The sequence below is a fragment of the Columba livia genome, chromosome 1, assembly GCF_036013475.1.
Source record: "Columba livia isolate bColLiv1 breed racing homer chromosome 1, bColLiv1.pat.W.v2, whole genome shotgun sequence".
Lineage (NCBI taxonomy): Eukaryota > Metazoa > Chordata > Aves > Columbiformes > Columbidae > Columba > Columba livia.
Window position 1 is genome coordinate 4411646 of NC_088602.1, and position 17253 is coordinate 4428898.

Here is a 17253-nt window from a genome sequence, read left to right on the forward strand (position 1 = left end):
GCAGGCAGATGCTCATCTTGAACCACCCCTGGGACCAAACCTCACCTTGGGGGTCCCCTGCGTGAGAGTTAATCCCGGGAGGGAGGAAATCCTCACTAAGTCATCTGCTTTGAAATCCCAGAAGGAATAACCAAATCCCATTTTTTGGAGGCCTCACCAGCTTCAATTTCCCTCCTGCACTTTGGCTTTTACCTTATTCCTACTTATTTTTGGGGTCTGGTTTTAAAGCATTGCTATTTCTTCCTTTCCTCCTGTCCAGCCCTCGCATCATCCCCATCACCACGGCCTCATTCGCATCACATTGAGGAGCAACGAAGCTTCGTTATAAATCATATTTACCTAATTTTCCTTCCCCCGCCGAAAACGCAACTAAGTTAATCGGCGAGATCTGGGCCTGCGACAAGAGCGAGCTGGAGCTCCACGTCCCTGCGGGGACATGGGGGCGTCTGGGGACCCCCTCGCTGCCTTAATTTGGCAGAGGAGCTTTTCCCTAAAGCTTTGCAGCCCATTAGCAAAATAAAAGCTGAGCTCCTGCTGCTGATGCGTCTCGAGGGTGAGTCCGTTTTCTCTCGTTTTTCATCGTTTTCTCTCGGTTTTTCATTTTGCCTTCCTCCTCTTTTTCATTCCTTTGTCCCGCACTGCACAGCGTCACTCAGCACCCCCTGGATGACAAATTCCCCCACATCCCCAGTAGCGAGACGATCCCCCTTAGCAGCTTTGGGGTCAAATAAGTGAAACGGTGCAATAGGAATTTATCTATTTACCTCCATCGCTGTTAAATCAAGCCCGTGGCAGCTAACCGGGCAGAAGGTGTCTGTACCGGTGGGAGGAATGATGGATGATAATATTAATTAATTAACGCTGATGGAGCATCTCCCTGTTGAAGCACATCACAAATCAAAACAGGCGCTACGCTCCCCCTGTCCTCGCAGCATCCATCCCTGCCGGAGTCTGCCTGGCAGCTGCTTTTAGGGCTATTACTGATGATTTTGGGGTTGGAGACATGTTTAGGGTCCACTCCTCCCCCTTATAAACCTTCAGAGATTGAAGGTTTGTCTTTCTTTATTTTAAACTTTGCCTTTTGCTGCCGGAATTTCCCACCATGGTGCGGGTGATGGTTCTGCGCTATGTACAGCCAGGCTCTGCACCCATTTAGGGTCCTAAATATGGGATCCTAAAACCCACAGTGATTTAGGTTGTTTTTCCTAGGTGACTTTTGATAAGGGGAGAGAAAAGGGGTGTGTGAATTGGGACCCTGGTTTTGAGCACAAGCAGGTCACGTCAGCCTGCTTGAGATGTGTGGGGTGGAGGGGAAAAGAAGCAAAGAATAGGAAAATATTAGAAAATGGCTTTTGCTGCCAAAGAAAGCATTCATGGAACTACAGATTTTTGGCTTCCCTACTCCTCTAACTAATCAAGGAATTAAAATCATTGTAACACAAATATTGCATGAATCCACTAAGTAATGAAATTATCCTAACATTATAACAGGAAAATACCAAGAACCTTAATATGAGAAGTCCAGAAGGGTTTCGGATAATAAGAAACCTGGGGAAGTGGCCGACCCAGAGGAAGTGAATCACCTACAGGATTCGTGGTGACCATGGATGGCTGCAGGTGACACCTCGGTGGGACCAGGAGCTCATGCCAGGCCAATGCTGCTCCAGGTATGTTCCCCTTTCTAATTTTATCACCCAAATTTCACCGCATCGCCGCAAACCTGGCAAGATGTCCTTAGGCTTTCACTCCATGGCTGGCAGGCGGCAGCCAACCCTTAGCTTCTTGTTGTTTAGAAGAGTCCGATTGCCTGTAATTTTGGATGTGAAAAGTTTATTCCCATCATTTATAAACGTTTCCTTTAATTGTTCTTCCCTCGCCATCTCTTTTTGGCCTCATTTATGATAAACCTTGAATAGAGCCAATAAAGCTCGTGTGTCAAGTCAGAGCATCAGATCGGAGCTGCCTGTGACACGGGGTCTGTAAAAGCCCCCTGGCCCCTTCCCACTGTAGCGGGTATATTTTTGGGTGGGTCATGTTTGTTTTTCCCCTCTTGGATGTATATTTGTGGGCTGGGAATGTACATTTTCTACCATGGGGGCACAGCAGGTCCAGCCTCTGTATCCCCATCATCAGCCCATTGCACGTCTACCTCCATGGATGTGCAGGGGGGCCAAGCACCCACCCAGCCTTTGAACACCCTCTCCAGTGCCTCAGTTTCCCTCTTGCAAAACAAAAAAAGGGAATAATTTTGGTCTTGGCTTGGAAAACGTGTCTCCAACCCCAGTGATCATGACTGGGGGGTGTCCCCTTTGCACCCAAATCCTGATGACTCTCCCTTGCACCTTCCCATGATTGATGTCCTAACGCTGCCTGATGCCTCGGTGGCCCTAGTGTGCAGGGCTGGTGTTCCAGTTCGCCCAGTTCCCAGTCCTGGTGCTGGGTTCCATTGGACCTCTGTCCCAGTGTCCAGTGCTGGTCCAATGCTGGTCCAAGTGCCAGTGCCTGGGAGGTCCCAGTTGCTGCTGCCAGTGCCCAGGTGATGCAGGCACTGGTCCCATTTTCCCAGACCCAGCTGGTGGTGCTGGTGCCTGGGCAGTCCCAGTTCCCCATCCCAGTTCCCCAGCTCCCTAAAGGGCCCGTGTCCCAAGAAGATCCCAAGTCCTGGTGCCTGAGCAATGCCAGTCCCAAATCCCGCTTCCCAGTGGGGTTCCCAGTTTACCACACTGGTCCCCAGTCACGGGTGAAGGTCCTGGCCCAGTGCCAGCCACTGCCGCTCCCGCTTCCCAGTGCCAGGCAGTGCCAGTCCCAGTTCCCAGTGACAATCCCAGTACCCAACGGTGGGAAGCGCCATTTCCCGGTGCCAGCTATAGGCCCTGGTGCCAGTTCCCATTCCCGATTCTGGGTCCCAGGTCCCGGTGCCAGTTCTCGGTCCTGGTGCTGGTTCCTGTTCCCGAGTCCCAGTGCCAGTTCTCAGTTCTTATGCCAGTTCCGATTCCCATTCGCGGTTCTGGGTCCTGGTTCCCGGTGCCAGCTCCACTGCCCGGTGCTGGTTACCAGGTCTGGGTCCCAGTCTGGTGGCAGTTCCCATTCCCGGTGCTGGTTCCCATCCCCGGTTTAAGTCCCTGTTCCCAGGTCCCAGTTCCTATTCCCAGTGCAGGTTCTCGGTTCCGGTTCCCGGGTCCTGGTGCCAGTTCCCATTCCCTGGTGCCAGTTTCTGTCCCCAGTTCTATTCCCAGTGCCAGTTCCCGTTCCCTGGTGCCAGTTTCTGTCCCCAGTTCCTATTCCCAGTGCCAGTTCCTGTCCCCGGTTCCAGGCCCCAGTGGCCATTCCCATTCCTGGTGCCGGTTCCCATCCCCGGTTTGCGTCCCTGTTGACGGGTGCCAGTTCCTATTCCCAGTGCCGGTTCCCGTCCCAGGTCCCTGTTACCGGGTCCCAGTTCCTATTCCCGGTACCCATTCCCGTTCCCGAGTCCCCGTTTCTATTCCCGGTGCCGGTTCCCGTCCCCGGTTCGGGTCCCTATTCCCGGTTCCTATTCCCGGTGCCCATTCCCGTTCCCGGGTCCTATTCCCGGTGCCCATTCACGTTCCAGGGTCCCGGTTCCTATTCCTGCTGCCAGTTCCCGTTCCTGGGTCCCGGTTCCTATTCCCGGTTCCCGTTCCCGGGTCCCGGTGCCGGTCCTCGTCCCCATCTCCTGGCGCCAGTTCCCGTCCCCGGTTCCGGGTCCCGGTCCCGGTGCGGTCCCCGGCGCGGTCCCAGCGCAGGCGCGGCCGCTGCCCGCCCCGTCGGGGCGGTGCTTGCGGGGAGGCGAAGCGCTGCGGGCAGCGGCCACCGGCATCGGGCAACAGCACCGGCAGCGGGCAGGTAAGGCGAACCCCGGCCCCGGGGAACGGGAGGGCGGCTTGTCCCTGCACCCTCCACCCGCTCCTGCTCCCTTTGTGGGGCGGCAGCTCCGCGCCCTGCCCCGGGGTCCAGCCCCCCGCTCGGGGGATGCTCAGGGCACCTGTGGCTTTGGGGACCGGGGGGAAGCGCGTTGTGGTGGGGGGTGCGTGCATGCAAGATTATTTTGGGGCAAAAAAAAAAGCCAAAAGCGGGCACCCCCCCTCCTCCCCCGCGCTGCCTTGCGTGGGGCACGTTGCTGGCTTTGCCTTTAGCGAGCGCTGGTCTAGTTTTTGGGGATGCTGGAAGTTGGGGCTGGTGCATCTGAAAGTTGCACCCCGGATGGTTAAAACCCTGCAGCTGCTCCCAAACTGGGCTTGTTCTGCTGGCAGAGCCAAGCTGGACAGAAACTTTGAGCAACGAGGCCTCGCAGAGAGCAGTGCTGGCTGGAGAGCAGGTTTTCAACGCTGGGAAAATATCCTGAGGTTTCACTACAGTTCTTTGTTCCATGTTTTGGGGATAAATCCAAGCGCTTTTAGTAAATTGCATGGAAAGTTAAGGCGAGATGGAGCTCCTGCCCCCGGGGCAGGCCAGGCTGCTGCTGGAGCGCAGGGTACTGAGGTCTCTCCAGGTTTCCAGGCAGGGATATGAACCTGGATTTCCCATATCCCCGGGGTGGGAAGCATCATCCCTTTCTCTCTTTTTTCCTGCTCTAAAAACGTTATTTTAAACCCGAGAAACCAGCCCTAGTGGAGGGTGTCCCATCAGGAGTGGCTCTGGTCCTCCAATCCTCGCCTCCCACTCCAGCAGCTGCGTGGCCCTGCAGATCCACCTGTGTGTGATGCTTGGATTAGTTAGCAATTATTTATTACTGATTACCATTACGCTTCTGCTGGGATGCTGCGTTAGCTCCGAGCCTGGTGGGGAATGCGGGCAGACGTGGTGAACGGAGATGAAAGCGGGGCAGCGAGGGATGATGTTAAATCCTCAGCTGCTTTTCTCGCCGCATCCAGCAAGGACCATACTGCAGACTTTCCCCGAGGCGCCTCTTATCTCCATCCGCTCTCACATCTTGGGATGCTCGAGTCTGTCAGGGCAGGGTGCCAGCTTCCCATACCAGTCTCACACTGGTGTGCTGAACTGGTGTTATACTGGGGCAAAGGCAACACAGGGTCCCTGCAGCTGCGTCTCCCACCCCATACTCTGCACGTGGGTGGTCGGTCACCCAAGGCAGGTGCAGTGAAGTGAGGAGGGACAAGCTCACAGATGCAGGTGAGAGCACGTATCACCTGTTGGGAGCATCCTTGGGGCCGCAAGAGATGGGAAGGGGCAAAAGCAGCAGAGCCAGGCGTGGATGGTGGAGCTGGGGCCTGATCCAGGTGTTCACCACATAGCTCCTTCTTGGTGCAACATCTTGCTACAGGCATATCTGTTATGACCCCTTCCCAAGAACACAGGCTGCCTCCTACTTATTTAATTATTTAATGCAAATCACCTGGGGCTCAGCCAGGCAGCAGGGTCTTAAAACCCAGGAGGGACTGATGGATGTTCTTTGAGAGACCTTCCACCCTTGGGAGCTGGATGGGAGGTCTAAATCCCCCCTGCAAGGGGTGCGTGTGTACAAATGCTGCTGCGTGCGTGGGGTCTGGCTTGTTCAGTGTCTGGTGCTTGCCAGGAGCCATGTGCCAGAATTGGTTGGGGAAAAACTTTCTCGTTGGCAGCAGAGTTGAAGATGAAGGCATTAGCGAAAGGCAAAGCAGGTTTTGAGGAAGGCAGCGGGGTTTGCTGTAGCAGAAATTGAGCCTCTTTGTTGTGTCCCAGGGACACCCCGTGTGACATGCAGAAGCAATAATCCTGTCTGCAAAGTGGTGACAGAGAAGAAGGGAGGCAAAGTGACATGACCAAGGCACTTGAGGGGTTTGTGGCAGAGTCAAGTCCGACCCTCTCTGCCAGCAGCCCTGCATCTTTGCCCATTCTGGTAATAGATTACTTAGGCGGGGCTTTGGCATGGCCTTGAGCCCAGCAAAATCCCTCCTTGGCTGCTGTTTTCCCCTCTGTGCTGTCTGTTCAAGGGAGCTCTTTTAGCTGGAGATGGATGAGCACCGTCAAGCCTCTGGGGTGGAGAGAGGTAGAAATCCAGGGCTGTGACCACAAGGGGCTGTGCTGGACCGACCTGTAGCTTTGATCTCGTTTTTATGCAAAGGAAGATGCTACAGATCTCCGTTATCTGGACTTGATGGGCTTTACACACTTAGTGCATGTGTCAGTGGAGAAGATTTCTGCTGGGGACTAACGGAGGTGGCAAAGTGCACCGCCGACCAGATTAACACCACATGAGAGAGCTTAAATCTGCTGAAAGCCTTTAAGGAAAGATCTGAGCTCATTCTCATTTTTCATGCCAAGATTTGCTTGCAAAACCAAGCTGAGGTATCGTCCATATGGAGCGGATGAAATGCTCGGCTGGAGGGAACCATCTGACCTCAAGGATGTTGCAGGGTGTGGGGATGTCCCCTAGGGCAGATATCAGGCCATACAGTGGGGCTTTGTGCTGTGTTTGGGGGTTGAATCACATTGGGACAGCCGAGACTTGGGGCTGTTTTGGCCCTGGATGCCTCTGGGAACGTTGCAAAAAAAGGCGAGGGAAACCAGGCAAAGCGTGTTGGTGGGACAAGGGTTTGGAAGGGTTAATGTGGAAGGACCAAGCTCTGAGATCTGGTGCTTGAGAAGGGATTAACTCAGCAGGAGCAGGTGCAGGGAAACAGGCTGTGAGGCTGATCAGAGGGATGGAGAGCTGTTACGCGAGGCTATAAAAGCCCAGCGAAACAAAGGCGGAGAGGGGATGATGTGCTGGCTGCCTATAAATACATCCAAGGAGTGAACACCAGAAGAGCTGTTTAAACGGGAGGACAAATGGCTGCAAATTCATTCAGTTCAACTTGTGAGGTTTATCTAGAGGCTCTGCAACCGCACTCCATCAGACGAGGGTAGCAGAGTGTGAATTAGGGCACATCACCTCTTTTCTAAGGTGCTTGACTGTGATACAAAGAGGATTTGGGGCTTGTTGATGCAGGAGGCCAGGGCTCTCTGGTCCAGACACCCTGTCCTGGTATCTCATTTGGGAAGGGTTGTGTCAGCCGATGCAGGACCAGACCAGGCGTGAAGCAGATGAAGCCCAGACATATGACTGAGATAATTTTTTGTCTTTGATTATGCCTCAAAAGAAAAAGAAAGAAAAAAAAAATCCAGCTCTCCCTTCCCTGCTTGCTGCACAGATTAATAACAAAGCTTTGATGCTTTAAGAAGGCTTTGGATCTGATCCCAAGAGGAGATTTAGACAGCGTTTGTGCTGGGATATGATGATGCTAAGAATGGGTGCATCCTTTAAATCTGCTCACGCTTGTGCATTCATTACCGGATGGTTTTGACTGCTCCAGAGGTGCCAAGACCCCGTTCCTAACGCTGGCTCCAAGCAGGGGCAGCAGCAAGTTAATATGTGGCAAATGAGAAGGACGCAGCTGTGCCTTGAAGGCTGGGATCAGGCACTCTCCCTCCTCTTTCTCACTCGTCTCTAGAGATGACAACTCCTTTCTCTGCAGACATCCGAAGCTGAAGCCTCTTCCACACCCTCAGGAGGCTTTCAGCCCATAAAGAGGCATCCATTGTCCTTTGCTTATGCCGTTGTGTTGTGGGTCACACTCGGGTATGGTTTATTTGCTGATATCTTCATGCCTGAGCCTTCACCTGCTCTTCTGAGCTGCTCGTGGAGCACAGAGGCTCAACGATGGGCTTGTGTTTAATTGCTTTGGGCCAGGAGGTGCTCCTCCATCTCTCTGGACCCACAGGCAGCACTGTGGATGGAGAATGACAGAGTTATAGAACAGTTTGGGTTGGAAGGGACCTTCCAAACTCATCCAGTGCCACCCCTGCCATGAGCAGGGACATCTTCACCAGCTCAGGTTGCTCAGAGCCCCGTCCAGCCTGGCCTGGGATGTCTCCAGTGATGGTTCATCCACCACCTCTCTGGCCAACCTGGGACAGGCTCTCACCACCCTCAGGGGCAACAATTTCTTCCTCATGTCTGACCTGAATCTTCTCTCCTTTAATTTAAAACCATCACCTCTTGTTTTCTTGTGACAGGCCCTGCTCAAAAGTCTGTCCATCAATGAATGGGGGGTGGCGATTACTTGCTCACTTCCATTTGATTACCCAGGGAGAAAGGGTCAGGCTCTGGGCGCTGCAGAAAATGGACACGGACCCACTGGCTTCATGGGGGATGTTTTTTCACCGGTCGAGCATCTGTCTTACTGCAACATTAACCCTTCCCCCGCTCTTCACTCTCCCCTTTGTGCCGCGAAGCCTTTTCATCCACGGGTTACTCCTGCTAAATTGACTTATATTGTAGGAGGGACCCCATTCTGGTGCCGCCATATGGGGGTGACTTTTTGAGGTCATGGTGGAAATATGACTGGTCGCCACTGAGTTTTTCATTCCCTCTGGGAAAAATAATCCTTTCTCCTCTGCCGCCTGGGTCAGGGGAGCTTCAACAGCTTTCGCCTTTCTGCATGATGTGTTCGTTTTCAGCCAATATTGCAGTTCTTTATATTTAGGGATCCTCCCTCGCCGGGGATGTGATAGATGATACCCCTGCAAAGCCGTGCTGGGAGCCCGCGGGGTTTTGCAGCATGTAGGTCAGAGAACCATCTCCTTTGGGCCTGATCCAGCCCTTCCGAAGGGGCTGGACTGAGCTCCGCATCCCTCCTGCTCCTGCATCCCGCAGGCAGCTTTCATCTGCTCTAGGGAGTTATGTCCCAATTCAATAACGCTTGGATGCATTTTACCTTAAAACACTCTTCCAGCACAGAAAACAATGTCCCTTGGTTTGCCCTTGTGCAAAAAATGACCAGTTTTAGTCCTCCCACTGTCCATCGGAGCATCATCTCTGCTCTCATATGTTCTGTGATTTCAGTCAGTTGTGAATGTATGTTAAGGGGAGAGGGGATTATGAAGCATCCAAACCACCTTAATGCTGGGAGACTGGAAGATGTTAATGGGGAGCTCTGAAGTGATACATAGGAGAGAGTTTCTTCTCCCTACCATGCAGGACCTCCTCAGCTTATCAGGCAAATTGTCCCCCTGGCTGCCTGGAGCTCGTCATCAGATGGGGGAAGCAGCAGCCCTGGTTTATTCCTTTGAGAATATCCTGCAATCTGGCCATAACTAATCAAACAGGACTGCAGCAGCCCAGGGCAGGGCTCTGCTTTTGTCACCAGGAAAGGGGACACGTAATATTGCTGTCTCCGGAGTCACAGCATGACAGGCAGCAGGTCTCTGATCACCGGGTGAAAAGGGCAAAGCTCCAGCTCTGCTCCTGCCGGCCCATCCCTTAAACTAAGATGCTTTTCCCCCGCTGTGATTTTGTTGTTGTTGCTGGTTTTGTGTATTATTATATCGCCAGATAATTCATACAGTGAATTCCCTGGGCGAGAAAACACATCCTTACTTTGTGGTGAGCACAGTCCATCGCAGTTTACATTGCATTTCTGCTTTTTTGAGGTTTTGCAGCTCACTGGTGCAGGATGCAGGTGTCTCGGGTTGACTTCATCCCTTCCCAGCCCATCCTGATTTGTTCAACCATTGCCCCCAGCCCCTGTATAGTGAAACAGGATTCATACCTGTTTGTTGCTCAGAGTTTGGGGTTGGTTTGTTTTATTTTTTGCAAGCCACACCCTGGTAAGCAAGAGCTTCCGACAAAGTATTTGCACCCGACAAAGTATTTGCACGCTTGCTGCTCCCAAAGCCTTGCAGAGCTGGTCCTGCGAGTTGTCTGAGCATGTGTAAATACTGTAAGGATTGCTCCAGGGAGATTAAGGGAGGTGATTTCTCTGCTGAGCAAAGGGAAATCTTGCATTGGTAAAAGCTGCAGCTGCAAACTCTGCTTTTGCAAGGACCCGGGAGCGTAGGCGTTGGATGGGGATGGTGTCTATCAGCTGCTTGCCTGGCAAGTCTCGCCGTTGGCAGCCTGGCAGGTCCTTCATGCTGGAGCAGAGTGGTGATTTATTTTGTCTAATGTGAGGCTGTCACTGGGGAAACATCAGGGCTTTGTCCCATGTGGGGAAGTGAAACTCTTCCCCATGTCGCAGGGGACATTTCGTGCATACCCTGTGACTTGCTGCTCCAGCTCAGGGCTGCTGCAGCATGAGGGTATCTGAAGAGATCACAGAATCACCGATAGTTTGGGTTGGAAGGGACCTTCCAAGCTCATCCAGTGCCACCCCTGCCATGAGCAGGGACATCTTCACCAGCTCAGGTTGCTCAGAGCCCCGTCCAGCCTGGCCTGGGATGTCTCCACGGATGGGGCATCCACCACCTCTCTGGCCAACCTGGGACAGTGTTTCACCACCTTCAGAGATAAGAAGCAAGGACTTCCAGCAGGGTTCATGCTGGGAGAGGAGACAGGTGCTTAATCCCCACCCTGGAGCTGCTGCCCTCCAGCCCTGCCCGTGTTCTCCCACTCCACCTTAACCATGCAGTGATATCATGTCCTGAGCCACCTCCTGCAGACACACTGGTGCCCACTCTGGCTTTGGAAAGCATTTCCACAGATGGGAGCAGTGACAGTTATTGGGGGCGGACTTTTGAGCAGGGCCAGTTGTGATATGTCAAGGGGTGATGGTTTTAAACTGAAAGGGAGGAGATTTAGGTTAGATATAAGGAAGAAATGTTTTACACTGAAGGTGGTGAGAGCCTGTCCCAGGTTGGCCAGAGAGGTGGTGGATGAACCATCCCTGGAGACATCCCAGGCCAGGCTGGACGGGGCTCTGAGCAACCTGAGCTGGTGAAGATGTCCCTGCTCATGGCAGGGGTGGCACTGGGGGAGCTTTGAAGGTCCCTTCTAACCCAAACTATTCTATGAATCTATTGTATGATGTTTCTGCTGGGGTGAGAGCCGGGCTGATGGATCCTGCCTCCCGGTATGGTGGCAGGAGCAAGCAGCGGCTGGGTTGGGCTGTAGCAGAGCAAGAGGTCTTCAAAAGAGGAGAAATCCTCCTCTGGAAGAAGTCTTGTGGCCTGGGTGGTCAGATGCTTTTTATCTTGCCTAGGGTCTGTCCTGATGACAATGTCTGTAATTCCAGGCATGTCCTTTACGGGCAGCCCCAGGGGGGTGAGTGCCATAGGACACTGGATGCTCTCAGAGGAACAGGTATTTTGGATTTTACCCCCAAATATGTGTTGGAATTGCAGCACAAGGAGCAGCGTTTTGGTCTCACTGTTGATGTTTGTGGCTTGGTGATGCGTTAGTTTTACCTGGGAAGTCTGTCCAAGGACACAGCTCGGAATGCTAAGGAAGGGCTAGAAAAGAGCAGGTTCTTCTGGGTTAGCACAAGAAGGGCTCCAGAGGACATGATCTGGGCTGAAGCTGCAGGAGGGAAGATTGGGATGAGCCAGAGGGACAAACAGCACAGCTAGTCTGGAAGGGATGATGGCAGAGTAACTGCAGCCCCATTATCTCTTCTACTTCTCAGGCACAGCATCTCTGCATCTTTTGAAGCTCAATTGCTTTAATTATCCCAGAGGCTGCAGAAGCTGATGGGTTTTCTGAATGAATTTTCCAGTCACCCGAACCTCTTAACAAAGCATCCCTGTGACCCATAAGTGCCCAAGAAACGGGTTCTCTAGGCTACCCCCAGCAATGCCCTGTGACACTCCTGTCCTCCCCTTTAGCCACATCACAGAGGTTCAGGTCAGTCTTTAGACCAACATGTTTTTGCCCAGCTGACAGGAAAACCAGCACGAGCGTATTGATGTGGTGCGAGTTTTCCAGCAGAGTCAGTGTGACTGGATTTAAAAGCAGTTGGTCCAGACGTTCAATTAGAATCCCTGAATAAGTAATAGAAATACAATTCGGTCCACTCCTAAAAAGATAACATCATTTTAATTTTTTAAAAATTCTTAATAATAAAAGTGTTTAGAATGGGTGCTGAGAAGGACACAGTGCTCCTGTTACCTCGAGGGGTGGGTGGTCTGTGCTCAATGTGATGCACATGTGGGGTGACAACCCTCCTGGGATAAGGAAGGTCCATACGTCTGGACCCACAGATGGAGGTGGCTCAATTCTGAATACATGACTCGTCTCCTCCTCAGCTGTATTTCTCCGATGCCTGAAAACCTGCCCTGACTGAGCCGTACCGTGTTTGAACAGAGAGCTTGCCAGGTGATACCAGCCCCACATCCCTGTGCTATTCACAGTATCACAATATGTTTGGGATTGGAAGGGACCTCAAAAGATCATCTGGTCACAGTATCACAGTATGTTTGGGATTGGAAGGGACCTCAAAAGATCATCTAGTCCAATCCCTCATTCCAGCCATTCAAGAGAAAAGCAACGGAGCTGGGGAAGGGGCTGGAGCACAAGTGTGATGGGAGTGTCTGAGGGACCTGGGGGGTTCAGCTGGAGAACAGGAGCTGAGGGGAGACCTTCTGATCTCTGAACTGCCTGAAAGGAGCTTGGAGCCAGGGGGGGTCGGGCTCTGCTCCCCAGGAACAAGCACCAGGAGCAGAGGAAACGGCCTCAAGTTGCGCCAGGGGAGGTTGAGGTTGGATCTGGGGAACAATTTCTTCCCCAAAGGGCTGTGGGGCACTGGAACAGGCTGCTCAGGGTAGTGCTGGAGTCACTATCCCTGGGGGGGTTTAAAAGATGCATAGATGAGGTTCTTAGGCCAGACATGAGGAAGCAATTTGTTACAATGAAGGCGGTAAAACACTGGCCCAGGTTGCCCAGAGAGGTGGTGGATGAACCATCCCTGGAGACATTCCAGGCCAGGCTGGATGGGGCTCTGAGCAACCTGATCTGGTGAAGATGTCCCTGCTCATGGCAGGGGTGGCACTGAATGAGCTTTGAAGCTCCTTTCCAACCCACACCTTTTAATGATTCTATGGTTTAGTGTCAGCGTTGTGTTAACAGTTGAACTCGATCATCTTAAAGGTCTTTTCCAACCAGAATGAATATGTGGTTCTATGATACTGGTTCTGGCTGCTGTATGTAAACCCAGGAGAGCCCTGGAGAAGGTTCCTGCTGTCAGGAAGGTTTTGTGGGGAAGCTCCAAGGTTTCTCGGTGAACTTCGGAGTGTTTCCTTTCAGTGGTGCCCAACGACAGGATGAGGGGCAGTGGACACAGACTGAAACACAGGAGGGTCCATCTGAATATGAGGAGAAACCTCTTTCCTTTGAGGTGCCAGAGCCTGGACCAGGCTGCCCAGAGAGGTTGTGGAGTCTCCTTCTCTGGAGACATTCAAACCCACCTGGACACCTTCCTGTGTGATCTGCTCTGGTGACCCTGCGTTAGCAGGTGGGTTGGACTGGATGATCTCCAGAGGTCCCTTCCAACCCCAACCATTCCGTGATTGTGTTTCCTTGTTCCTGGTGCTCTGTGCTGCTCTTTGCAATCATTAACTAGGGTCACGCTTGGTTGTGCAGGATTAGCAGAGCAATGGCTGTCTCCAGGGGCTGGGCATTGGCAAAGCCCATTAATTCACCTTTCAGTGCTTGTGGTGCAACCTCTGCTGTGCTACAAGGGTTTTTAACCCTGCTATGGCCTGGAGAACAAGCCTGATGTAACTCGTGTCTGCCATGGTAAGGCTGGCTCAGGGCCTGAACAGCACCTAAGCATGTGTTGGGGGTACCCAAAACCGAGCTTCTCTGTTCTCCCCAAACCATCAGTGGGTTGGGATGAGCTGGACCTAAAGTGGTGAATATCTTCAGTTCCTCTCTGCTTCCCTCAGCCAAGCCTGGCTGCCTGGCAGCATTTTAATAATGGGCCAATTTATTGCAGAAGCTTAAGTAGCTGTTGGAGCAGTATTTGATTTAAAGCGGGCTTGCAAATTTAGTGCATAACAGAAAAAAAATGAGATGTTTAGAGATCTACACCTGGCTTTCTGGAGGAGACAACTTGATTATCTTAAAGGTCTTTTCCAACCACAACCATTCTATGATTCATTATTTATGTTATATATAGCCTTCCTCATCCCACTGCTTTTGGGTCTGTGCTTTTGCCACTACCTTTTGCTGTTCTTTCACCCCTGGCCCTGCTAGTCCTGCATCTCTCCAGCCTGATTCATTTTCTGGTCTGATGCGGGATGTTACCACCAGCTTTGATTTGAGCTAATTCCTCCTGCCTGCGCCACGATGCCTTCATGTCCAGGTCCCATCTGTCCGTAGCGTCTGTGTTGTGCAGAAAGGCCGGCCTGGCTGGTGCCACAAGCACATTTTTTGCGTGCAATGCTCTTGCCAAGGCAGAGTTTGCCACCAACACAGGGTTCTGAGGGTGTTTACGATGCAGGGCTGCCCTTTCTCTTCCCGCAGCTCCGGCACTGAGTCTTGTTTGCAAATGGGTGACTCATATCTGCAAGGAATGAGGAACTCCCGAGGCTAAAGGCATCCCCCGTGTGAGTTATCCAAGCAAAAAGGGAGCTCCTGGCCATCCCACCTGGCCGGTTCCTGCAGGAGATGGGTGTCCAAGGGTGCCCAGACCTTCACATTGACCCCAGCCTCCCCAGGAAAAAACATATCGAATGCTGCACCCCCTGCAAACCTGCTGGCTGGCTCTGTCTCTCATGTCTTTTTGCTGTTAAGCAATAAAGGAGAGATGTTTGGGAGGGGAAAAAAAGCAGAGGAAATAAGCACGCATGATAAAAATCACCATGCATTGCTGGAAATAGCCTCCAAGCGTGACAGCCGACTTTGGGTTGATTTTGTTGCAGATATTTCCAGCCGGGCTCGCTTTGGTGATACAGTAGTTTTGTAGTTTTCTGCTAAGACGAGTGACCCTGGCCCCTTCCTGCCTGTGCTGCAAATGCACTTTTTAATGAAAGATTACTTTTTCCTTGCAGTTTTTGCAGTAAAAGCCATCTGTGAGACAAGCGCCTTCCTCTGTAGGTCTCGAGTGCTTTGCAGAAGGGACCAGGATCCCTGCAAGTGGATGGCAATGCTCTTTCCCACCCCATAGAGGAGGAATCATCAGGGAACACATACTATACTGACATGCTTGCAAAAATCCATTTATTTATTCAGAACAAGCAGCTCTCAACCCATCAAGATTATTTTTTAATACTAAATCCACTCCATCTACACCCATTTCTTGAGGGGGGATGGCTTGCCCTCTTGTGCACACATGCAAAATTAACCCTTTGGCTGAAAGGTGCTGTGTTCAGGTGGGGACTGAGACCCCAGCTGTGCTGCAGCACATCATTGACAAAAATCAGAGCTTGATATAAAGGTGATTAAGTGTAAAAATGGCTGTGTCACCTTTAGCCTAGTGTTTTTGCTAAGAGTTTCTAGCTCTTAGAAGAGAACAGAGATATCACCAGATGAAGAGATAAAGAGACATTCAGTCTCCTGTTTGTTGACTGTTTTGTTTCAGCAAGTAACTGCTGTAAATGCTCAGTAATTTGCATTGTGGCTAAAGCAGCTGTTCTGGAAAGACATCCAGCCCTGCCCAGAAACATCTGGACATGAACTACCTATGACTTCCCACAGGAATCAGCTCCCCTGGTTAACCGCAGTCAATTTGAGAAGAAATAATGTCTTGTTTTCTAATTTTCGGCAGCGTGGCTTCCCCTTCCAGCCCCTGTGGACGTTGCTAATGCAGGATGCTATGTGGTGCTGCTGGCTCTAGGCCACATTGCTTCAAATCCGAAGCAAAGCTGAGGTAGATGCACAGCTGGGAGCAGGAAAGGGCTTTGGGAACACAGCTCAGACCTGCTGTGGAGCCTGTGTTGGTCCTGATGGACTTTCCATGGGACTGTCACTATGCAGCCTGTGACTTGAGGCTTTTTTGTTCATAGAGATGTTGGCTGAGGGGTGTGCAGAGCTTATCTCATGTTTCGTGTAGGGAGTGATTCACGGTTCGACCACATCTTCCCTGGATCCTGGAGAAAAGGTGTGTAAAGTTTTCCTTGTGTTGGCTTTTCTTCTGCTGAGCTGGGCTTTAGTAGGTTGTGGAAGGTTGGTAGGTAGAAGAGCAACCCCAGTGTTGTCGCGTGTCTGTCACTAGAAACACCCAAGGAGGCTGGGAAAAAAAAAATATTTAAATAACATTCTTAGAAATCGGCTGCTCTGAACACACTGCTATTGGGCTGCAGTGTTGTAGGTTGTGCCCGTGAGTCTGTGCTTGGCTGGGGCTTGAGCAACCACATGCCTGGTCCCTGCTTCATCTTCTCCTCGGCCTTCATCTTCTCCTTGTGCCTTCACAATGTAATATTACAGATATCGTGGCTGACATGCCAGAGGCTGTGCTGCCATCCACAGACCTGGACAGGCTGGAGAGGTGGGTGGGGAAAAATTTAATGAAATAGAACAAAGGCAAGTGTAGAGTCTTGTATCTGGGCAGGAACAACACCAGGTTCCAGTGTAAGTTGGGGAATGACCTGTTAGAGCAGTGTAGGGGAAAGGGACCTGGGGGTCCTGGGGACAGCAGGGTGACCATGAGCCAGCACTGGGCCCTTGTGGCCAGGAAGGCCAATGGTACCTGGGGTGGGTTAGAAGGGGGTGGTCAGTAGGTCAGAGAGGTTCTCCTGCCCCTCTACTCTGCCCTGGTGAGACCACACCTGGAATATTGTGTCCAGTTGTGGCCCCTCAGTTCCAGAAGGACAGAGAACAGCTGGAGAGAGTCCAGCGCAGGGCAACAAAGATGCTGAAGGGAGTGGAGCATCTCCCGTGTGAGGAAAGGCTGAGGGAGCTGGGGCTCTGGAGCTGGACAAGAGGAGACTGAGGGGTGACCTCATTCATGTTTACAGATATGTAAAGGGTGAGTGTCAGGAGGATGGAGCCAGGCTCTTCTCGGTGACAACCAATGGTAGGACAAGGGGTAATGGGTTCAAACTGGAACACAAGAGGTTCCACTTAAATTTGAGAAGAAACTTCTTGTCAGTGAGGGTGCCAGAGCCTGGCCCAGGCTGCCCAGGGAGGTTGTGGAATCTCCTTCTCTGCAGACATTCCAACCCGCCTGGACACCTTCCTGTGTAACCTCATCTGGGTGTTCCTGCTCCATGGGGGGATTGCACTGGATGAGCTTTTGAGGTCCCTTCCAATCCCTGACATTCTGGGATTCTGTGATATCTCCTGTTTAGTGAGAACAGAGCTGGAGAACACAGGCCAGAAGATACTGTTTTCTAAGGACAGAGTATTTTGTCTGACCTAGAGGCAGAATTTCTTCATGGAAAGAATTGTCGGGCATTGGAACGAGCTGCCCAGAGCAGCGATGGTGTCACCATCCCTGGAGGGGTTGAACAGACACATAGATGAGGTTCTTAGGGACATGGTCGAGTGACAGTGTTGGGTTGATGGTTGGACTCAAAGATCTTGAGGGTCTTTTCCAACCA

The 17253-nt window shown here is 51.9% G+C and overlaps 1 protein-coding gene across 6 annotated transcripts in view; it reads left to right on the top strand.

Moving 5' to 3' along the window:
• Positions 1-1464: 1464 nt before the first annotated feature.
• CAPN5 (calpain 5) overlaps positions 1465-17253 on the top strand; it is a 68747-nt gene continuing 52958 nt past the window's right edge. For 2 of the 6 annotated variants that reach the window (XM_065075359.1, XM_065075441.1), the window contains exon 1: positions 2691-3861. In XM_065075359.1, the coding sequence (XP_064931431.1) occupies positions 2980-3861 (882 nt within the window). In that variant the 5' untranslated portion in view covers positions 2691-2979. Of the gene's footprint in view, positions 1668-2690; positions 3862-15694; positions 15813-17253 lie in introns of those variants that run through there. The other 4 variants (XR_010475108.1, XM_005500591.3, XM_021285078.2 and 1 more) reach the window with 3 other exon arrangements.